This window comes from Sinocyclocheilus rhinocerous, unplaced genomic scaffold, assembly GCF_001515625.1.
Source record: "Sinocyclocheilus rhinocerous isolate Xijiao unplaced genomic scaffold, SAMN03320098_v1.1 scaffold2194, whole genome shotgun sequence".
Classification (NCBI taxonomy): Eukaryota; Metazoa; Chordata; class Actinopteri; order Cypriniformes; family Cyprinidae; genus Sinocyclocheilus; species Sinocyclocheilus rhinocerous.
The window spans coordinates 1,343,849-1,365,904 of NW_015652304.1; the positions used below are offsets into that span (position 1 = coordinate 1,343,849).

At 36.2% G+C, this 22,056-nt stretch overlaps 1 protein-coding gene across 1 annotated transcript; it reads left to right on the forward strand.

Moving 5' to 3' along the window:
* Positions 1–9,390: 9,390 nt before the first annotated feature.
* On the forward strand, positions 9,391–21,947 carry LOC107714665 (14-3-3 protein zeta/delta-like). The gene is made up of 5 exons (XM_016520594.1): positions 9,391–9,534; positions 14,053–14,176; positions 18,918–19,081; positions 19,228–19,323; positions 21,712–21,947. The coding sequence occupies exons 1-5, from the start codon at positions 9,391–9,393 to the stop codon at positions 21,769–21,771; spliced, it is 588 nt and encodes a 195-aa protein (XP_016376080.1). The 3' UTR covers positions 21,772–21,947.
* The last annotated feature ends 109 nt before the right edge of the window (positions 21,948–22,056 follow it).

Below are 22,056 nucleotides of genomic sequence, written 5' to 3' on the forward strand. Positions count from 1 at the left end.
TAGTAATATGCATGCTAATAAGCAACTATTTAATAGTGAGAATTGATTCTTAAAATAAAGTGTTGCAAAAGTTACATTACAGAAATAATGTTGATGTTTAACTTTATACTGCTGGATAAAGTTTTTTTGGTCAGTATTTCAATGGATCAAGTCTAGCAACCAGCTCACATACTGAGTTACTCTACAAATGTTATGCCCTAGAGCGTAGCTAGAAAAACCTTCCAAAAGACATTTGCCCTGTAGTAGTTCTACTGTGAGTAACTTCGGAAAAAGTGCCTTGCTAAAAAATAAATAAGCAGAAAAAAATGCCCTGAATCAACACAATATAAGAGCAGCTGAAGTTTGGCTTATTTTTATAGTTTGGGAAATGTATCTTTAAAAGCATGTTAGCTCCAACCCCTAAAGAAGAATTTGACTTGTTTTGTTGCATTTATTATCTCTTATCTTTATAGTCCTATGGATTTTGTCTCCTTAATGAAGGCTATGCATTAAGACGGCCCTGGAACACTCTTTGAATTAATGTTGGAGAACCATCATTTTGTTCTATAACAAAATAAGGGACATAATGAGGCAGTTTTCTGGAGGCAGTACAAATTTAGTCTTTAAGACCCATTCACACCAAGAACGATAACTATAAAGAAAATTATAATTATTATATTTGTGTTCACACCAATGGACATTAATATTCTGTTTAATCTAAATGCATGCTGCATTTTATTGTACATCAGCTGGAAAAAAAAAACATTCTGAAAGTGATTTGAGCATGATCGTTACTGCAGTGATGTGGATTTTGCTACGAATTGGAATGATTATTAAAACTTAATAGTTATTGTTATAGTTATCTCCCTTGGTGTGAACAGGCCTTTAGTACATGCAGTATATTTCAGTGGTTTCCTTACCAGAGCTGTCTGAGCACTGTATCAGTATGGAGCACATGGCCATGTTTTCATTAACTCCACAGGGGAATGACTGTCTCAAAAATGTTCATTTATGCTCAGCTGTTATCCAAAATACTTCCAGCTTAGCTGGCCCATTCACATCAGTGTCACTGGAATTTGAGACATTGTGCTGCACTTTAAGGGGCAATTTCATGAAAAAAAAATTAAGGTTATCTTCAGAGAAAGTTAATTTTGATCTTTTGATATAAGATTTCTGTTGTGTAGGCTACTATTAAAATATACTGTAAAGTTCAAAACAAAATTTAGTCTTCTACTTGAGCTGCTCCCGTCAGTTTTGTGGTCAGGACATAACACAGATGCTCCACTTTATCCTTATTTGGGATGGAAAAAGAAGTTGGTTAATTAAGTGAAAAATGGGATGTGCCCCAACTGGATGTTTAACGTTGTGACAGGAATAAAATGTTTGGTGTTAAGTAAGTCACCATCTTTGATATTTACTTTAGTCACTGTTAAAGTGCCCTATTATGGGTTATGAAAGGTTCATATTTTGGTTTTGGGAGTCCCCAACAACAGGTTGACATGCATGCAAGGTCAAAAAACACTTTCATTGACTTAATATGCATTTATTTTTTAGCTTACTTGCTCAACGACTCCCAAACGATTCGCTCAATGATTCATTTTTCCAAACCCCTCCTTTGCGTGAGGCTAATCTGCGGTGATCCTTTTGGTCGATTTTATTTCCATTTCATCAGGCCTGTAATGGTTTGTGAGCGCAGTGCTGCTTTGTGTACAGCCGTTAGGAAACAGCTATTTTTACAGCTCCAAAAGCGGCACCTAGTGGCAAAGAATTAATTAGCATTTTCATTCAGACCAACCCGAAAAGACCAACAAGTGGGCGGGCAATATGCTAATGTATTATGTTGACGTCAACATGAAACGGCTTGGGATTCGTTTAAAAAAAAAGACTCGTTTCAATGATTCAGAGCCGACTTTTGAGAGACAGTAACTTTATACACGGTGCACTTTCAGATTTAAAACTTTGCATGATGTTTTCATTCACTTAGAGCTGTATTACACACTGCATGAAAGGTAATTTTCAAAAATCCATAATAGGGGCACTTTAAATTTATGTATTTATTTGTTTATTATAATAATAATAATAATAATTATTATTATTATTATTATTATTATGTATATGGACTACATAAATACACAGTTGGTTTTGGGGGATCATTTCCAAATTGCTCACATGGCAGAATAATAAAGTGTGACCAAATAATAAAAACAGCTCACCTCGCCTTCTGTAAAATAATGCCATCATTAATCCTAGGAGTTTGTTTCTTCTTTGTTCTGTGATTTTGCCTTTACCAGCCACTGCCTTACTCTCACTGATGCGCAATGTGCCCTTTTTCAGGTGTGCTTACAAAAAAGATTTTTTAATTTATTGGTTACATTTTTTAAATGTTTTCTTCACTGATCAATGACATGTTTTGCTCATTTTCGCTTATTTTGCTTGCTAATCGTGATATCTGGCAACCTCATGTTTCTTTCAAAGCCCACCCTCTCTAGTGCGCTTTATTTTTAAATGTACCGTATTGACCCGAATATAAGACGATGTTTTTTTTCTTGGAAATACATCTGAAAAAACGCGGTCGTCTTATATTCAGGGTCTAGACTTTGACATGTCAATAATACACCCACAACAATAGGTGGCGCCAAATACGCATAAAACGAGTGTGCCATACGTAAATGCGTGTAAGATTTGGTTTTTAAAAAGCCTTTTTCCAAAAGGTACATCTGGAAAAAGGGGGGACGTCTTATAATCAGGGTCGTCTTATATTCGGGCCAATACGGTACTTTCTTAATTCCCAGAGTTGACCCAGCTGCGTTTTCTTTATTAACGTGTACTTTAGCAGTGACCCCGTTCAAGGACGTGGTTCCCGGTTGTGCTTTTCCTCCCCTAATTATGCACTTTACATGCAAACCAACCTTGATATGTTTTATTTCATGCAGAAGGTATTTATGCAGCCTATTTATTCAAAGGGCTTTTGTGAAGCAATATGCCGCTGTAGTAGCATGGATTGGTCAGTAGTTGGCACTATTACACATTATTTTCATATTAATTCGCTTAAAATAGGCCTAATTTCCATATTGTAAATTAGATTTTTGAGTTATTTATTTGTGCTGTGACCGGTGCAGCCTTTTATGTTAGTATAGCTCAGCAAGTTTGCAGCAATATTAATGGAATGTTAAGTTATGACAGAACCTCTAAAGCAGATTCTGGCCCAACTTAAAAGTGACAAAATTGGATTAAATGTGACATAGCTACTAAATAATTTGAAAGCAGTTCTTTTCATGTGTGCTTTCCGAGGAAAATTCACAGTCAGGCTTACCAATTTACAGTGCATAAACAGTGCTTTGTATAACCTAGAAATGTGTATGGTGTGGAGCAAAAAATCATAATCAGTGATATAATCAAGCACAATGAATAAATTAATGAATAATTAATAAATTAGTAATTTTATCCAATTCTAAACAAATACATGTGGTGTAATTTCTTGCTGTCTATTTGTTCCGGGGTTTGTTTTTACTTATACACGAGTAGCATTTTAATTCAAGCAATGTTGCTAAACATTATCCATATTGATAAAATAGACTTTTACCAGTAAGTTCTGTCGGTTTGAAAATCTGAGTCATGACTTATGATGAATGATGAACTTCTTTGAACCAATACACCACATTCTCTTCTATTGATATTAGCAATGTACTGGGAGCCTCTTTACCTGCAGGTGCCACATTCAGCAACATGATGTAACTGCTTTAAATTTTTAGTATACTGCTTACTGTGATACAGTGCCAGTGTAGTTGACGAATAACAATAATTGCTTTTTTTCTAATTTCAGTATTCTACATTAAAATGTTTTCGATGCTGTAACTAGTCACCATATCTTGAACTTTCTAATCCTCTTATATTAATATGAATAAATTAACAAGTAAATTAGTTAATATGTATTCTGATATAACTGCATGCACAATCATTCTGAAATAATTTTTGATTTTTAAAAAATAATTTTACATACATAGCGTGCCACAATTAATATGAGGCCATAAAAACATGCATAATTATTATTTCAAAAATGTTACAAATAATTTCAGACAAAGTTCAGCAAATCACACTGCTTCCACTGCTTGACCTTTCATGTCAACTAACCCAAAGCATTTGCATTGTAAAGTAACTGAGATTTCTGATCTGTAGCATGACTATTTATTGTTTGATAATAAAACAAAATATGTCAGAATAAATAGGTTTGAAGACATAACTTGGTTGTTTTACCTCAGTCTTCATATGGGGACACTCAGTTGGTTGACTGACTCTATTTTTGTTATCCTACTGTTAATGTTTTTTTTTTTAATTAACAAGATCAAACATGTGACAGACAATATACATGAGATAAACAATAAACATTATACATAATATAGACAAGTATACACTAGATATAATATGAATACTAGATACATTTTGATAGAATATGGGAGGGAATAAAACATCAAATGGAATCAGAATTGTTAACAGTTTGTTTAAGCCAATTAACCTTACATGTATTACTTATTGTTGCAAAGTCCAGAACATTTAAGCCACCATTTTCATATGAATTCATAATAACTGTCTTCTTTATGTAATGTATTTTATTTTTCAAAATGGTCAATTGAATTTCAAAAAGTCAATGAATATTTTGTCAATTTCTTTACATAGTTTTTTTCAAGATGCAAAGCCATTGCTGCATAAATAAGTCTAGAAATACCCTCTGCCTTTGTAATTAAACCTCTACCCCTTAAACAAAGGTCTCTTATAAGCCAATGATTTAACTTCTTTTTATTTTTTTTTCAATAATAGGACTAAAATTTAGCAAGCACCTTCTTTTCTGGTCTTTGGTTATCAATATTCCAAGACATTGAACCTCATTCTTTAAGGGAATTATAGCTAGTTTCGAGACATTCCTTTATGGCCATAAGCTCACATTTAGCCAAATTTAAGTATACCCCAGATGCTCCTGAAAATTCACCAATTCAATCAATTGACACAGATATCTGATTCTCATTTTGAATAAAGAGAGTAGTGTCATCGGCTAATTGTGTAATTATTATCTCTCTATCAACAATAGTGATATAATATGAGAGGAAAGAAGCTGACTTACTAACAAAAAGAGGTATGGAGGTAACAGGGCACCCCATGCCTAATTCCTTTAGAAATATCAAATCTAGGCTGACTGACTCTTACCACAGCAAAAGAGAACTTATATGCAAATCAGCATACTTAAATGTGTTGTTTGGTGGTGTCAGGAGCCTTTGTATTCCTGTCATCAAGATATTATATCATAAGCATAAGGTGAAATACTTTTAAGTAAACTATGTGTTTGACAATAGCAAGCTACAGAAGCATTTCTGGAAAAGGCATCTACACCCTTTGCAAAGATAACGACTGGAATTTTGTCTGATTCACTAACATTGTTCTCTGCATAGTTTTCTCTTTTTAGTGCACTAACATAACCACACCATAGTGTCGGATGAGTATCTCACGTTACTTTGAACTGTCATTCTCTGAGTGCTGTACTGGGGTGTGACTTTAAGAAAACTGAAAAACCTGCCCTACTAGTTACAGAGCAAACTCGGTAATCACTGTTCACATTCAAATGAAACTGCTGTTGCATTTGTTAGCACACACACTGGTTGTATAAATGCTTCGGTCTCACTGTGGACTTAACTTGCACCAATAATACAGAGTTTTGCCCCGAAATAGGTTACTGAATTCATATCTGATGGGAGGACATGTGACAATGTAGAAAATAGACTCATTCCCCATGGAAACAAACTGGAGTAGTGCAGAATTAGCTCCTCTTCTACCAAGCAAGCTCAGTATGGCCTGTGTTCTAATTTTGCTCATGATGGTCTCTTCACAGTCGCCATTCCATGATTTTCAGGAAAAAAAAAAAGAATTCATTACAACTACCTAGTTGCAAATAGAAATATTTAGGCATAGTTCAATTCAAGAAATGTAACCGAATTTACAATTTTTGTGGAGGATTTTTATATTCATTATACTTTTAATAACACAATTTGAAGCACTGAATTATGTGAGGGCCCTCATTAAGCAATTTTCTAAATATAAATATTTGTGACCCTGGGCCAAAAAGGGTAAAAAAAAAAAATTATATTGAGATTCATACATCATCTGAAAGCTGAAATATGCTTTCCTTTGATGTATGGTTTGTTAGGATAGGACAATATTCGCCCGAGATACAACTATTTGAAAATCTGGAATACGAGGGTGCAAAAAAATCACAATATTGAGAAAATCGCCTTTAAAGTTGTCCAAATAAAGTTCTTAGCAATGCATATTACTAATCAAAAATTAAGTTTTGATATATTTACAGTAGGAAATTTACAAAATATCTTCATGGAACATGATCTTTACTTAATATCCTAATGATTTTTGGCATAAAAGAAAATTTGATCCTTTTGACCCATACAATGTATTGTTGGCTATTGCTACAAATATACCTGTGCTACTTATGACTGGTTTTGTGGTCCAGGGTCACATTTGTCATTCATAAGCTATCCAACCATCTTATTCATGTGCACACTTGTAAACATGGAACAAATTGACTCATCTCGAAACTACGCAGTTAACAATACACTTTACGTTCTTTTCGGAGTTAAACGTCACATTATAATAATAAAACATAACCTAAACGGATAGACCTTGGTGGTATAATTTATGGAAACAGACGGGCTGAGGACGTGGATTCGTGGAAGAAAAAGTGGAGGAAAATGGTGCACCACTGAATCACGAACTGGCTCTCGTGCAATCACAGACAACGTGAAGTCAGCCGTCGCCTTGGTTACCTTTGACGTCACGTGGCCCAGCCTTGTCTCGGCTCCTGGGGCTGGTCTGATTGGAGGGAAACCCCGTGGATTAGCCCGACTGCCGTGAGAATCAGCTGTGATCCGCGGTTAGCTTAGCTCCGACAGGACCGTCGTTATTCCCAGACACTCAGGTAAGAGAATCCGCCAGATCTGGATATATTCCATGCGCAATGGTCCTGTATTTGCTGTTTTATCATTTGCGATGAGATATGAAATTCAAACGGCGATGGACGATGCAAGGCACATGACTGAATAGCTAGTGATGCTAACGTGCTGGAATGAACAATAAGCTTTTGCTTGGCAGATCTAGGCCGCCCCTTTTTGTTTCTTTCTCTTGGTATGTTATCTGATATGGTCGAGCTTTCATTTAAAGATTATGGCTAAAATGACACGTTGTAGGGTTTAGATCATAATCTGGTCATCAGTTGCAGTTTTCTGTGTGCGTCCTTGCGTAAAATAATGTTTCAGTGTATTTTTGGTGCTGAAACAAGCCGAAGCCTTTCTCTCATTTGAGTCATCAATTCTGCCACTGTTAATTCAGTCAACTCTACTTGCTCCTGTTATGGTAACACATTTAACGACTCTCCGTCTATCATCGATGGTTTCTGGCAATTCGGTTGATCTTATCAGACGAGCTTCCAGCATGTCTTTTAATCGAGAGACCCGCCTGACACACATCGCCTCCATTTGCTTTATCAGTCTTATCGACACACAGAACTTGGGCAAATCATTAAAAACGCATTAGTGGTGTCTTGACATTACATATAGCAGCGGGTTTTTTTTTTTTTTTTTGCTGTGAGGTCAGTCAGCCATGGAGATGGGCAGTCCTGCCTTCATCATATGGCTTAGCCAACAAGCTAACTTGCTTTTAACCTGAAAGCAGCGGTAAAATATGTCACCATGACATTTTAGCTTGCCACATTTGATGTAGTGCGGGGCAGCGCTGTTGTTTGTATGCATTGCACCATGAAACATTCGTAATAAACAAGTCCCACGGCTGTAGTCTGATGTTGCTAGTTAAGCTTTGTGTAGTCAGCAAGTCACCTAGTTTTTAGCGCATGGAAACTTCGAAAAGGGATAGTTCACCCAAAATGGTCTTTATTTACTACCATTATGTCAAAAACCGCTGAACTGTATTTCGTGAAACGCGTTCATCAGAATTTGACAAACTGACAGCTTCAGTCGCCATTGACGAACATTGAGCATGTTTTTTCTATACAATGGAAATGAATAGTGACCGAGGCTGTCAAACTGCCAAACATCTCTATTGGTGTTCCACGGAAGAAAGAAAGTCATGCGGGTTTGGAACGGCATAAGGGTGAGTTCAAGATGACAGAATGTTCATTTTTTGAGGGTGAACTATCCCTTTAAGACATAATATGTAAAGCGCGTGAATAGCTATGGGAACTGGGCGTGGTTGTCGAGAACAGCACATCCGCATATTTCTTCGCAATGTAATGCGCCCCTGGAGGGCAAATACTTATGGTATAATTTTTTTTTTTTTGCTGTGTGCAAGATTGGCAGCTAGAATTTTTGATCAGAATTTTTGATGTTTGCAAAGTGCTTTTTGGTTCCTTCCGTTTCTCTTATGTTTTCCCTTTTTTGATATTACACTAAAGGCTTTCCATAATTTAGATTAAAGTAATGGTGCGCGTAGATAGCACCTATTTGACGGTTTGTTGTAGATTTTATGTTGTATAATGACGAAAGCAATGTTATGTGTATTTTAGGGCTGCACGATTAATCGAATGCGATTGTCATGCGCATTTTGATAGTAATGCTGGTTCTGTAATCAGCAGGAAATCATTAGGGCTGCAACTAACGATTATTTTGATAATCGATTAGTTGGTCGATTAATTTTTCACGATTAATCGGATTAACAACAAACACTTTTCTTTTTTTTATTTTATTGACAAAAACACACTATTCCACATTCTGCCCAATGTCCTTAAAACAAACGTTCCAACTGAATGCTATGAAAACATAGTGCTTAACAATTTATTAGACCACCTGCCATAATAAAGAGAAAACACATTTTAGGAATCTGTCAAAAAATTGTTTAAATCAAAAAAATGTTATTGTCATTGATTTATAACTAAATACTTTTATTTAATCACATAACAAAAATGGCCTCCTATGCCCTTCATAGCTTGCGTTCTTGCTGGACTAAACTTTCAGGGTAGGTTTGTAGGTAGCCTGTTACACCTTAAATAAATCAGATATGGTGTCTGACTGAACTCTGTAACTCTCATTTTCCCCAGCACTGAGCAGCCATGGACAAGAGCGAGCTAGTGCAAAAAGCCAAGCTATATTTTATTTATATAATATGCATGGCATTATATAATGTGCATGGTCAGAAGAGTAGCACAGCAGCACATCTTGTGATATCTGATATGCCAGCAAAATTGATTCACTGCTGTGGAATTTTTCAGCACTTCCGCAAGGATGTTTGTCCAGTGTTCTTGCATATATTCAATAATAAAAATAAATAAATAAATGGATAAATAAAAAAGGACAGATGAAGCAAACTGACCATAGATAAATATTACAGCACGTGTGTGTGTGTATGTGTGTATCCCGCCGTTCTTCCTGGAGAGTGGTCTCCAGCATCGAGCAGAAGACGGAGGGCAGCGATAAGAAGCAGCAAATGGTCAAGGAATATCGGGAAAAGATCGAGAAGGAGTTGAAGGACATCTGCAATGATGTACTGGTAAGGATCTTACAACTGAGATAATCCCAATCGTTTTTATTCTTACCCAGGGATACGCACAATATACGCACATTTGCTCTTGTCCCTGTTTCTTTATTCCAAGTGTTGGTGGGTAACGCATGTTGATAATCCTGCTTGCGTTAATTACTCAACATGAGCAAGGCCCTCTTTTAGCCAAGCCTATTAGTCCAGGCCTGATCTCATTTGTTCCAATGCATGCACAGGTGTCCTTACCTTGGGACAGTTATTGTAGCCCTGATGACAGATTTAAGGGGTCAGGGTCTATTTAACTTCTGTTTCTGCATACAGAAATGACAGTTTTATATAGATTCTGTAGAGCACGGAAATTCACATTGCATAGACTTTATGTAATGAGGTTCCTAAACACTTGCCTTACATTGTGCAGACTGTATATAAGGTGTACTTGTGCTTAAGAACACCATGCTGTTATCTAAAATGTATCTTTGTGTCATTTTGGAAGAATTAGAGATCCGAAAAAGCTAGAACATTTTGCTTGATACAGGCTCCATCTGGTCTAATGCCTGTAAACTATTATTTTGAATTGGAGGTCATACACAGAAAGTGGGTTCACAAAAAAGCTGTGATATTTGAATTTAGGGTGAAATGTGTCTATAAATTTAAAGTCATTGTGAATCATTGTTGGCAATTCACTTTACTTCTGTAATGCAATGGATTTTTGAGTGTAACAGTATTCTCAATGTAAAATAGATTAATAAGGAGATTGACAAAAGTTGTCCTTTCCATCCCAAAATGGAGACATACTTAGTGAATTTGCTAAAACATTGGTTATTTATTTATTTGTCAGTTAGTTAACATTAAATAGCTTGCACATTTTAAGTAATGGTAGTGGAACAGAAAAGTTGTTTGTAAATGTTTCGGATATAAGAATTATTATGAGTTGTTAAATTTTTAATAATATTTGGTTAAGTTCAAATAATTTAAATTATGGTTAAATTCACCTCTAAAAAATATTGTCAAAAAACAGCTTAGTATAAAATAAAACGTCCAAAAATGGGTTAGTAAAATAAAAGTAACTCATCTGTTTGTTTGTTGTTGTTGTTTTTATCTCACCTGTTTTTTTGCAGTTGTGCCAATAGACTGGTGAGTTCAACCAGTGAAAAAACACTTGAGTTGTGCTAGTAACGTATCACCAAGTCCTTGAACATTACAGAAGACATGAGTTTTAAGTCCACTTCAACTCAGTAAGCCATAAGTGAAGTCCCCTGAGAAACATACTCACTCTGAGACTTCGGCCAATGTCTGAGTAAGTGAGAGAGGCAGCTAATTAGCTTTTAGCAGCTGCTTGGGTGGGAGAGAAGAGGCTATGTAATGAGGTGTGGGAAGTGAAGAGGCCTCCAGAGAGCATGAGGACGGCTGAACTCCACAATGTGGTTGTGGACCAAACATGGGCACAGTACAACACTTTACTACAGCTGCTTGTTGATGAGCATGACTTTTCATTAGGACAGTATATGTTTTCTTATCTTTCTTCTTCATCAGGTCCTGGTGACGATGAGCTCAAACCAAAGTAGAATAAGTATTTTGGCCAGGCTGCCTGATGTGTTGAAGGGAGGGGATAAATTGACTTTGTGTGGACATAGCATGAAAGTGGCTGAAGGCCACAGGGCTGTGTTAGCGCACAGGTTGAGTCACCTCTAATCCCATAATGACAGCAGCTGAGCTCCAGTTTTTTGGGCCACTGATCTGCAGCTCTCCACGTTACAGCCAAAGGGACTTTTTACTTTCACCGCTTTTGCATTTAGGAGAATGAAAGGAGACTATGAGTTCATGTTAATTCCTAAATATTATGTAACTTAATGTTCATTTAGTACTTTAAAACCCTTACACTACATCCTACCCAGGCATGATAGGACAAGATTTCAATGGCAAGTGTTTTTTTCTCTATGTAGAAAGCAAAAATGCTGTGCAATGCAGCAAAATCACAGGCAATTATAAAAATTCATGAACACGTATCTCTCTGTTTTCACACTCATAATGCAAAAAACATGCCTATTTACTTCAGTCAGTTTTTCTCCAGCATTATTTCTGTCAAATTAAGAATTTGTTATATAATATTATTATATTCTAATTCGTTTGGCTTCTAAAACACCAGTGTGAATGTAATTTAGACTGAGACAGTATATCACAACTAAAAAGAGGGTTGAGACCCCTGAAGTTCAGGTACAAGTTGTTCTGTTGCATTTCTTTATGTAGTATATATGGAAACTACTTGCTTGTGTCTGTCATAGTTATGGCGTCGTCACGTTTACTGTAGCTCAGTGTTATTTATTTATTTTTTTTCCCAGCAAACTTCAGTCATTTCAATAGCAAACCAAGCGAATGGGAATTTTGCGTGAGGATGAAAGATTTCCCCACACAGATTTCACCACACAGATTTCACAACGGTCACACAGATTCAGAAAACTGCTTGATTTGAAAGTGACCTGAGCTTTACATCACTCTACACTAATGACAATAGACAATGGACTTTTTTCACAAATTTAACTGAAGTTTCGGTAATGTGAATGTAGCTTTATATTGTGTTATTTTATATGGATGAAGTGGTGAGTGGCAGTTGGCAAATCACACTTTATTATCACTATCTACACATCAAATGAAAAGATAAAACCGCTCTCCTGACACAAGCTGCTGTGATCTTCCATCCACATGTCTCGACTTGATGAAGACGATGGGGAAGCAGATGGTTATGCAAACCCATAACTGTGTCTGTCAGCTTAGAGCTACATTATGGAATTGTGTTCTGATTAGGGATATGCCGGTATCAAATTTTCATGTTGCGATTAATTGCTAATGCTTTTATCACGGTATGCGGTATTATCACGGTATTGACATTTAGTTTAAAAAAGTGCTGTCATGATACAGTATAACAGGTTTAATAACATTTTTCTTATAACAAAAATAACTGAACATTTAAATGCAATAAAGCAATACAGAAAAATGTATAAAGTCAAAAGTTTTACACAGATTAAAGTGCAAAAGAACTATAAAGACCAATAGGTATCACTTTACAATAAGACCTCATTAGTTAACCTTAGTTAATGCATTAACATTCACAATGAGCAATAACTACATTTGCTACAGAAGTTATTAATCCTTGTTTAAAAAATACAAGTCTTAGTTCATGTTAGCTCATTAAATAACACAGTTGCAACTTTAGATTTTAACAACGTGTTATTAAATATTGGAATACCTAAGATTAATGAATGTTCAGAAGAATTTTTAATTGGCAGTTTTCTGAATAATTTGTAATATATAATTATTCACGGTGCCCACGATAACAATATCGCGCATATTCATTACCGTGATATATCGCATTACCGAATACCGGCACAAGTCTAGTTCTGATGCCATGCATTGCTCCCCACCATTGAAAGCACAAGTAGGTCATTGGTTCATCAGTGACATGTGACTTAACAAGGTTAAATGACTAATTTGAATTGAAATGCCTAAACGATTCCTCTGATTATGGAAATCCCTGCATCTTTTGCGCCTGTAAAGTCCTGTGATTTTGACCTTTGATGTAAGGTCACAGACTTATCAGATGAGAATATATGATCCATATTTATTAGTGACCTTGACCGAATCAATTTGCTCCAATAAGACTTCCTCCATCATTAAAGGCACAATATGTAATTTTTTGCCACTAGAGGGCGCATATTCCTTTGAACAGCGCTGTTGTGCATTTTGACCAGTTTATGGGAAAAGTATTCTTAAAATGCATTCAAAATTCTGAATAATTTGTAATATATAATTATTCACGGTATTTAGAAGTGCCCACGATAACAATATTGTGCATATTCATTACCGTGATATATCGCATTACCGAATACCGGCACAAGTCTAATTGTGCCTTTAAGGTGGTTTGTTAGGGCGTCATTGGAGAGTTTAAGGATGCTTGTGTTGCAACGACGAGCCTGTGGTTCTGTTCAGGGTGGCTACAATCAGGCCAGTCGAGTTGTGAACAGCCCAGCAACCTCAATGACCTAGTTCCACGAGCTCTAGCTCACACAGCATAGTCAATTTTCCCATTCTCCCCTTCCTCCCTCCCTGCAACAGAAAGTCTCAGAAGCATCTGTGAAACTGCAGTCTTGCCACAAGCCGTCGGGCCTCTGTCAGCCCTAAAGGCAATCCAAGGTTGTTGTCTAAAAATGCCCAGAATGCTGAAATTCTAGAAACCACATTGTTGGGACTAAGTGAAGGGTCTTTTACTGTGAAGGGTGTTTACAGTAAATGGCATCCCGGTGCCGGACACATTTTGCTCGAGAGGTTTCATGGTTTCACCTGGGCCTCTTTTTGTAACATGTTGTCAAACTAGTTTTACAGAGCTCTATCTTATCTGTTCATCTTTTTACTACTGGTTGACTCTTGTTGTACTCTGGACTACTTCCCCCTTTCCTACTACCACATTGAAACCAGGACATGAAACCATTTGACAAACCGCTAATATGGATTTTCTCTTTTGTCTGTGTGTCGCAGGTTCTTCTGGACAAGTACCTCATCCCAAAGGCGACACCGGCTGAAAGTAAAGTCTTCTATCTGAAAATGAAAGGCGATTACTTTCGCTACTTAGCAGAGGTGGCTGTGGGAGAGGAGAAAAGCTGTAAGCCATTCTCTTAAGTCTATCCTTAATATTAAAGGGAAAGTTCATCCAAAAATTTACTCACCCTCAGGTTGTTCCATCCAAACCTGCATGACTTTATTCTTCTTTTCTCCCTTTTTTGGTCCTTAAATTGAAAGTTACTGTGGTCCAGAATGGTTTGTTTTGGACTTCATTGACTTCAGTGTAAATGAAATGTATTCTTTATGTTCAATTAAATGTTAAAAGTTCTGCGGTGAATTTAGTAAATTTAAATGTACTAGAAAGATTGAGATGGATGTCTAGCACCCCCTGGAGCTCCTTATATCATTAAATCTGGTTAACAATGTCAGATTGTGTTAGCTAGTAGTTAATGATGTAGGCATTTGAACAATGCTGCATGGCTCTCAAAGCTGCGGTAGTGACTAGTCTCCACCACCTGCTTATGACCATACTAACTTCTGCTAAAAATGTAACGTTTCCGCAAAATGTTGACACGAAGCCAAGCTTGAGAGGAAGTAAGGGGGTGGATATCTCTAAAGAGGATCTGTTTTTGGGGGGGTGGTGATCAGTTGTGGTCCATTCATAAACTTTGCCTCCCTCAGTGAAAAATTCAATAGTAAAATGGTACCATGTTTTTGCCTCAAATTATTTATTTATTTTTTTTGGGAGGGAAAGTAATGAATACTTTTATTCAGGAAAGATGAATTCATTTGATCAAAAGTGACTCTTTTACTTTGTTACAACAAATAAATGCTGTTCTTTTAAACTTTTTATTCTTCCAAGAATCCAGAAAACATGTTTCACGGTTTCCATAATAAGCAGCACAACTGTTTTTTTCTTTTTTATTATGAAATGATAAATAATAAGAACAATTGTTTTTGAGCTGCAAATCAGCATATTAGAATGATTTCTGAAGTATCACGTGAGACTGAAGAATGGAGTAATGGCTGCTGAAAATTCAGCTTTGCCATCACAGGAATAAATTACATTTTAAATTATATTAAATAATTTTTATGTTATATTAGTTATTTAAATTGTAGCAATATTTCACAATATAAAAATTATGTATTTTTGATCAAATAAATGCATCCTTGGTAAGCATAAGACTTTCAAAAAAAATATATATATATATAAAGAAACTTGCCGACCTCAAACATTTCAGTTGTAGTTTTAGGTAATTACCAGACACTGTTCACAGGCTTATTCTATTTAAAGCAGATACTATATAAACCTTGAAATGGTTTGCTCTCCATTGTCTGTCTTGGTAGAGTCAGAAAGGAACAGGGCCGCAGTGTGCATAACAGGAAGAATCTTGCGGCAGCCTTCCTGTGCCAGGAGGTTGACAGGCTCTCAGGGTGTGGCTTAGGATTCAGTTATGGGAAAGAGAGAGAGAAAAAATAATAAAAGGAGGGTCTTTAGGTCTACAGGGGAAACTGTTAGCAGTCTGATTTCCTTCCTTCATTGGAACAGGTGCAGACATGCGAGTCCACCCACCTTACTGAATGAATGAGATCCTGTGTGTGGGTGGAGCTCCAGAGCTGCTTCACAGCTTGTCGGATTCCTGTTCTGTCTTGTTAAGAAGGAAATCGAATATAATTCCCTTTTTATATTGATTCAGTTGTCTCTCACTGAAGCCATCAGATGCTTAGTACTCACTGTACTCTTGGTACAATGGTGTTGACTGAAAGGCCCTACATCATTCTAACTGTGAAATCTTATACCTAGTGCTAAGTTGTTAGCAACACATTCTGAAAATCTTGAGGTTTATTAAGAGATTTGTGTCAAAGACTACCCACCTTTTTATTCAACGCGGAAGTAAGCCTATGGGTGAGACTTCCGGTTCATTAGCCGCTATAGGGAAAAACCGAGAAGAATAACAACATGCAGTAAACGGTAAAACTGTTTGCACTACAAACCAGTGTGTTGATAATTAAAATAATATGGTAAGACATATAAATTTTCAATATCAAGCAGCAAAAGGAGCGGTTCTGTACAGCTAAAAATATCTGGACGCGGATGAGACCGGAAGCTAGACACATAGAATCTACAAATGGCCGCGCCCATTTTTACGGCAAGCTATATCAACATGCAATTTCGTTGACGAAATAAGACGAGACTAAAATGTATTCAAAGAGATACAAACTTTACCAAAAACCTCTTTATTTTCGTCAAAAAAAGGAGACAAAATGTTATTGCGGTCTGCTCTACACGCCTCTACCACGCGAGCTTTTATGAGTGCGATTGCCAGATATCAGGAGCTCAAATCCCCGAATCAGAGCTTCGCTGTTACATTGATACATTTTCTGCGATTGTGATCGCTGAATAAATACGCTTACTCAACCGCTGTTGTTTTAATAGAGAAATAGGCTATTGCCATTTGGAATTAGGCCTACTAGGAATTTCACCGTTATAATATTTTTCGTTTGTTTTAGCTGTTGTCATAATGTAGACCGAGAGATTGCATAAGTCTTTGGTATTAAATTATATAATAAAAAGCCTATAATAAATCAGTACACTAGATGAGGTAAAATACACCATTATACATTTCATTGACTTAAACTTGACTAAACAAAAACAGGACATGGTTGTCTAAATATTATAACTAAATAGGGATATGCCGGTATCAAATTTTCATGTTGCGATTAATTGCTAATGCTTTTAACGATTGTAATTTTGAGAAAAATATTTTTTATCAGTTTAACCATTATATACAGAATGACGAAAATGTGACTAAGATTTCATTGACTAAAACTTGACTAAAATGCTTATACATTTCATTGACTTAAACTTGACTAAACAAAAACAGGACATGGTTGTCTAAATATTATAACTAAATAGGGATATGCCGGTATCAAATTTTCATGTTGCGATTAATTGCTAATGCTTTTATCACGGTATGCGGTAGTTGAGACTTTTAGTCAACTAAAAGTTGACTAAAACTAAATAGGATAAGGTTGACTAAATAGGATAAAAACTAACAAGGACATTTTAACACGGGACTAAGACTAAAATGAAAATAGCTGACAAAATGAACACTAGAAAAATGCAACATTCAGTATGGCCACTCTATGGAACGAAGCCCCGCCTTCTGAGCAAAAGAGCCAATCGCTAATCGGTAAAGTGAGTGCGTCACTGCAGCTGCTGTTAGAAGTCCCGGTTGCTATAGAAACAGGGCGAATCCAAACAGAAGTGAGCATCCCTATGCCCTACTCCCTTAGAAGGGCAGAGCATTATTATTATTTTATTTAAATATCGTCTCACTGTGTCTTATTTACTATTAAACTTTTTCAAACTAAACATGCTTAAACTACCGTCTTAAATCATAGTTCTATCACTGACAAAAAATATTTTGTATCACATTAAAATAGACAAATTTAATCAGCCTATCCTACTTACATTTGTATGTGAAGTCGAAATCAACCCCAACTTTGCTTTAAAATGCATCGCAAGAGCTCCTAACTGAAGATCACATGATCACAAACAGAAATCACTTTCGTGAAGTGACCATCGCATGTTCCCTTTGCTAACGGACTTCTGGAAGGGCCCTTTGTGAAGGGATTCAGTTACAAATGGCGTCACCTTCCCGAAGTGCCCTTGAAGGGCACAAAAAAGCCGCTTGGAATTCGCCCACAGTCAACGCTCTGAGACGTGCGGTTAGGACTGCGCATGTGCACTGGCTGATCTAGCCTGAAAAATAAGTTTTTTTAACGGTATTTGAGCAAAATAAACAACATTTATGATACAGTTGTTGTCAGATTTCATTGGTGATTTCAAATATGAAATTTAATCTTAAGCTTAGTGAACAGTTTTGGAGAATTTGATGTTTCCCCATTCAAAGAGATAGGAGCTGCACTTGCAAAGTGCAAAGTTTCAAAGATGGCCACCGAGTGACATGACCTGCCTTAAAGGGACTGATTTGTGTCTGCTAGCAGCAGAGTACAATCAAACAGAAATGGCTTCTTGAAGAAACAGTTGTGGCTCTTCATGTCTGTCAAGTCATAGGCGACGCATAGTGAAAGCAGAGCAGAGACTTGCCTTCTACAGAGGAAATGGATCTAAAAATGTGTTATAAGCTAAAAAATATTTTACAATGGGTGATTGCAGTTATCAGGATGGCAGTGCTATTAAAAATGGCAAAATAAAAATAATTTGTGATGATTTAAATAGGTAATATATAGTCAATTGTAAATATAGTTTCATAATTTTAAATTGTCTTTTGTTGGTTGATCAGAATAGCTCAATTCTGACAATGTTTTCTTCTCTTTATTTTTCTTAAGTGTAATATTAAAAGTGCCTAGTGCTAAGCTTTATAAAATTTTCTAACTGAACTGTCCTAAATGGAAAGTTTGTGCTTTAACGCCCCCTAGTGAAAAAAGTCATTTCACTGGTTTACAGCAGTGTTTGTTCATGTCTGCTGAAAATAATCTTTTTGGTGCTTATTCCTCATTTCATTTTACTTTTTGAATTTATTCAAAATTGAAGGAAAGGAATAAAGCAAAATCACACAAGTTGTTCATTTTAAAAGTTTAAATATTTCAAGTTTAAATATTCAGCACATTAGCACAGGTGTGAGTGTGATCTTGCTTAATTCAGTACCAAGTTTAAATTGAAATTTCAATTCATAGTTCAGTTTCAGTGACGTTTTAGACATAAATGGTTACACAAATTATTCTTTAAGCTTATTATATAAATGTTGTTTAATTATCATCAAATCTTGAAAATATGCAACTACATTCACACAATTTTCTCTTTGTATCTCCAGCTATCATTGGCAATTCACAGGAGGCCTACAAGGATGCCTTTGAAATCAGTAAGGCAGAGATGCAGCCCACACACCCCATTCGTCTGGGCCTTGCGCTCAATTTCTCAGTATTTTATTACGAGATTCTCAACGCGCCCGACCAGGCCTGTAAGCTTGCCAAAACGGTAAGGTTAACACACACCCACACGCACACAGGCTAATAAACAATATTAAGAGTGTTACCCACAATTATATTGTCAATTCAAAATATTATCATCTTATGCCCATAACTTATCACTCATCTTGTTCTTGGTTGATCTTTTTCTCCTAGGCTTTTGATGAGGCCATTGCAGAGCTTGATTCACTGAATGAAGAATCATACAAAGACAGCACATTGATCATGCAGCTACTTCGGGACAATTTGACAGTGAGTTTCTCTTTAGTAGCAGGTTAAATTAAAATTACCCGGTTAATTTAGTCCAGTTACTAAATGCATTTTTGTGGGCTATAGGTCACTGATAGATTTAAGGCCCGTTCACACAAAGAACGATAACTATTAGTGTCCATAATAATATATACATGTATAATCTGCCGTTTTAAATCCTCGGGCTCTCTAAAGTCAGGTGAATTCTCATTGATTGTCAATGTTTTATCATTCATCAGCTGGAATAAATCGTTCTGATTCCAACAGCATTGTTATAGTTAATGTATAACGTTATAACTATAGGATATAGACAAATAGTATATAGATTTCACTATTGTCAAAGAATTGCTTGTGTGTGTGTGTGTGTGTGTGTGTGTATATACCGTATTGTCCCGAATATAAGACGATGTTTTTTTCTTGGAAATACATCTGAAAAAACGCGGTCGTCTTATATTCAGGGTCTAGACTTTGACATGTCAATAATACACCCACAACAATAGGTGGCGCCAAATACGCATAAAACGAGTGTGCCATGAAATACGTAATGTAATGCGTGTTGTAAAGATCGCGAGTGAAAACAAAAGAAAAAGAAAACCTGACAGCTGCATGAGTCGTGACTGTCACGTTAGCCTGATTGAGCCAAACTCCCTTTGTGATTTTAAAACGTAAGACAGTACCCAGATTATGGTTTGTTATAAATAACATCACTTAAAACAAACAGCCCAGACAGCAACGTAGTGTTGGCCCAGATTCGGCCCACATCTGGAGATTTGTGTGCGTGCTCATCCGAAGCGCGTGAACCCGCGCCTCAGAACTTGCGCAAATATAAAGCTCTCTCTGAAGTATTGTTTGAATCGACAAATTCACACAAAAATTGTCAAAATGCCCGTCTTGGTAAGTTTCATAGCAGACATAGCCGGCTGAACGTACTGTATCAGTGCATTCTCTTAAAGTGACAGCACTTTCTTAATATTAATCAAACAGCAACAACAAGGAAATCTCTCACTACTCTTAAATTAAATAGCTTTTGTAACTTTAATAAAGATTAATCTTTAATTTATACAGTAAAATATGCAATGCTACTTTACATTTGATTACTTTATTAAATTTCTGTATCTAAAAACTAATGTTAGACCCAGTGGCGGCTCGTGGGTTTTAAAATAGAGGAGGCACACTAATTGTATTGGTCTGGGATCCCTGCCGATTATTATTATTATTATTATTTGCTTAACCACTTTAAAATGGCTTTTTGGTTGCTTTTAGTCATAAAACGTAAATTATTTCACTTACCTGGCCTATCACTTGAAGCAAACATCCATCCCTTCTTAAAAGTCTGTGTTAAAAGAGAGCTGTCTGTTGCGCCATTTAATTAAGCCGACTGCTGTAGCCTATATCCAGCTTAGGCTGTTTTCCCTTTTTTTAAATTTGTATATATACTGTTTGAATGACAGCTTGGTAAATCTGTTGGCAATCAAATATTCAATATCGCTACTCATCATTAGTACTTGGTACATTATCAGCGCAGCGGCAGACGTTCAAACTAATATCACGTAATTTACGTCTCTATGATGATTGGTTGATATCAGAAGGGAGGCTAGACTCCCCGGTGAGGGTTCTTTTCTCAACACTCCTCAGCGCTGAAAGTGAACACTGGCGAAATAGAGCAAGAAAATATTCAATATGGTGTCTAAAACGCAAGTCTCTTAATATTAACTTCTTGTTCATTGAACTGTTGTATAAAATCAATATATATATCAAATATACCGGCATACATACAGTACATACATACATATACACATGTATATGTTTATGTAGAGAGATTGTACACTAATTACCTCAAAAAAAGAATTGAAAGACACTGATCATTTAAACCAGGACTGTAAGTTGAATAAAAATTTAATAAATTATAAGTTTTTGTAACGTTTATTTTGTTTTACTCATCTGCCAGAATAATGTAAATGTCTGTTAACTGTTTTTTGGTTTGCCTCCAAAAAAATCACAAATCAATATTTTTTGGGGTTTTAAGGAGCAGTACAAAACCATTTTATGACACATATTTACTCTTAGACATATTATGCATGTTTACACCAGATAATAATTTATTAATGTTAAAGCTGAGAACAGGATTTTTTTAAGCCAGCGCTTAACCATTGTTATAAAAGACTTTAAATGGTTTATTTGCTTTATTTCATTTGGTAAGTTGCGGTCTTATTTATTAGCGGTTTAAATAACTTATTAAAAAAAAAAATTCGCAATTATTTTTAGCCCTAGTTTCAAAGAAAGTTTCTTAGCATTCATTCTTTTTTTATGTAGCTTGCTCAGTTAATGACTAACTAGGAGCAGGTGTTGAGGTGTTCATGACTAACTAGTGTCCTTTCCTCCGTTTCACAGCTGTGGACTTCAGATAACCAGGGTGACGGCGAGGACACCGAGGAGGGCAGAGAAAACTGAGTCACGCACTGTCCGTCCTTCCCTTGTTATTCACCTGCCATCGTTCCAGCTCAACACTGAGACCACCTCATCGTCAACTTCTGTCTCTTTTAGTTCTTTTACTCTCGCGCCTTCCTTGCTTTCTTCCTTCCCTGTCATTGTGGGGGTTTTTTTTCTAAGGATTTGTGTAACGGGAGGTGGGTGGGGCAAAGTTGCAAGTTAAACCCTTTTGTTATTCGTATACTGTATGTAAATCTCTGGCGAGGAGTCATTTGTCATGGTCATTATGTACACCTGCAATTTAAG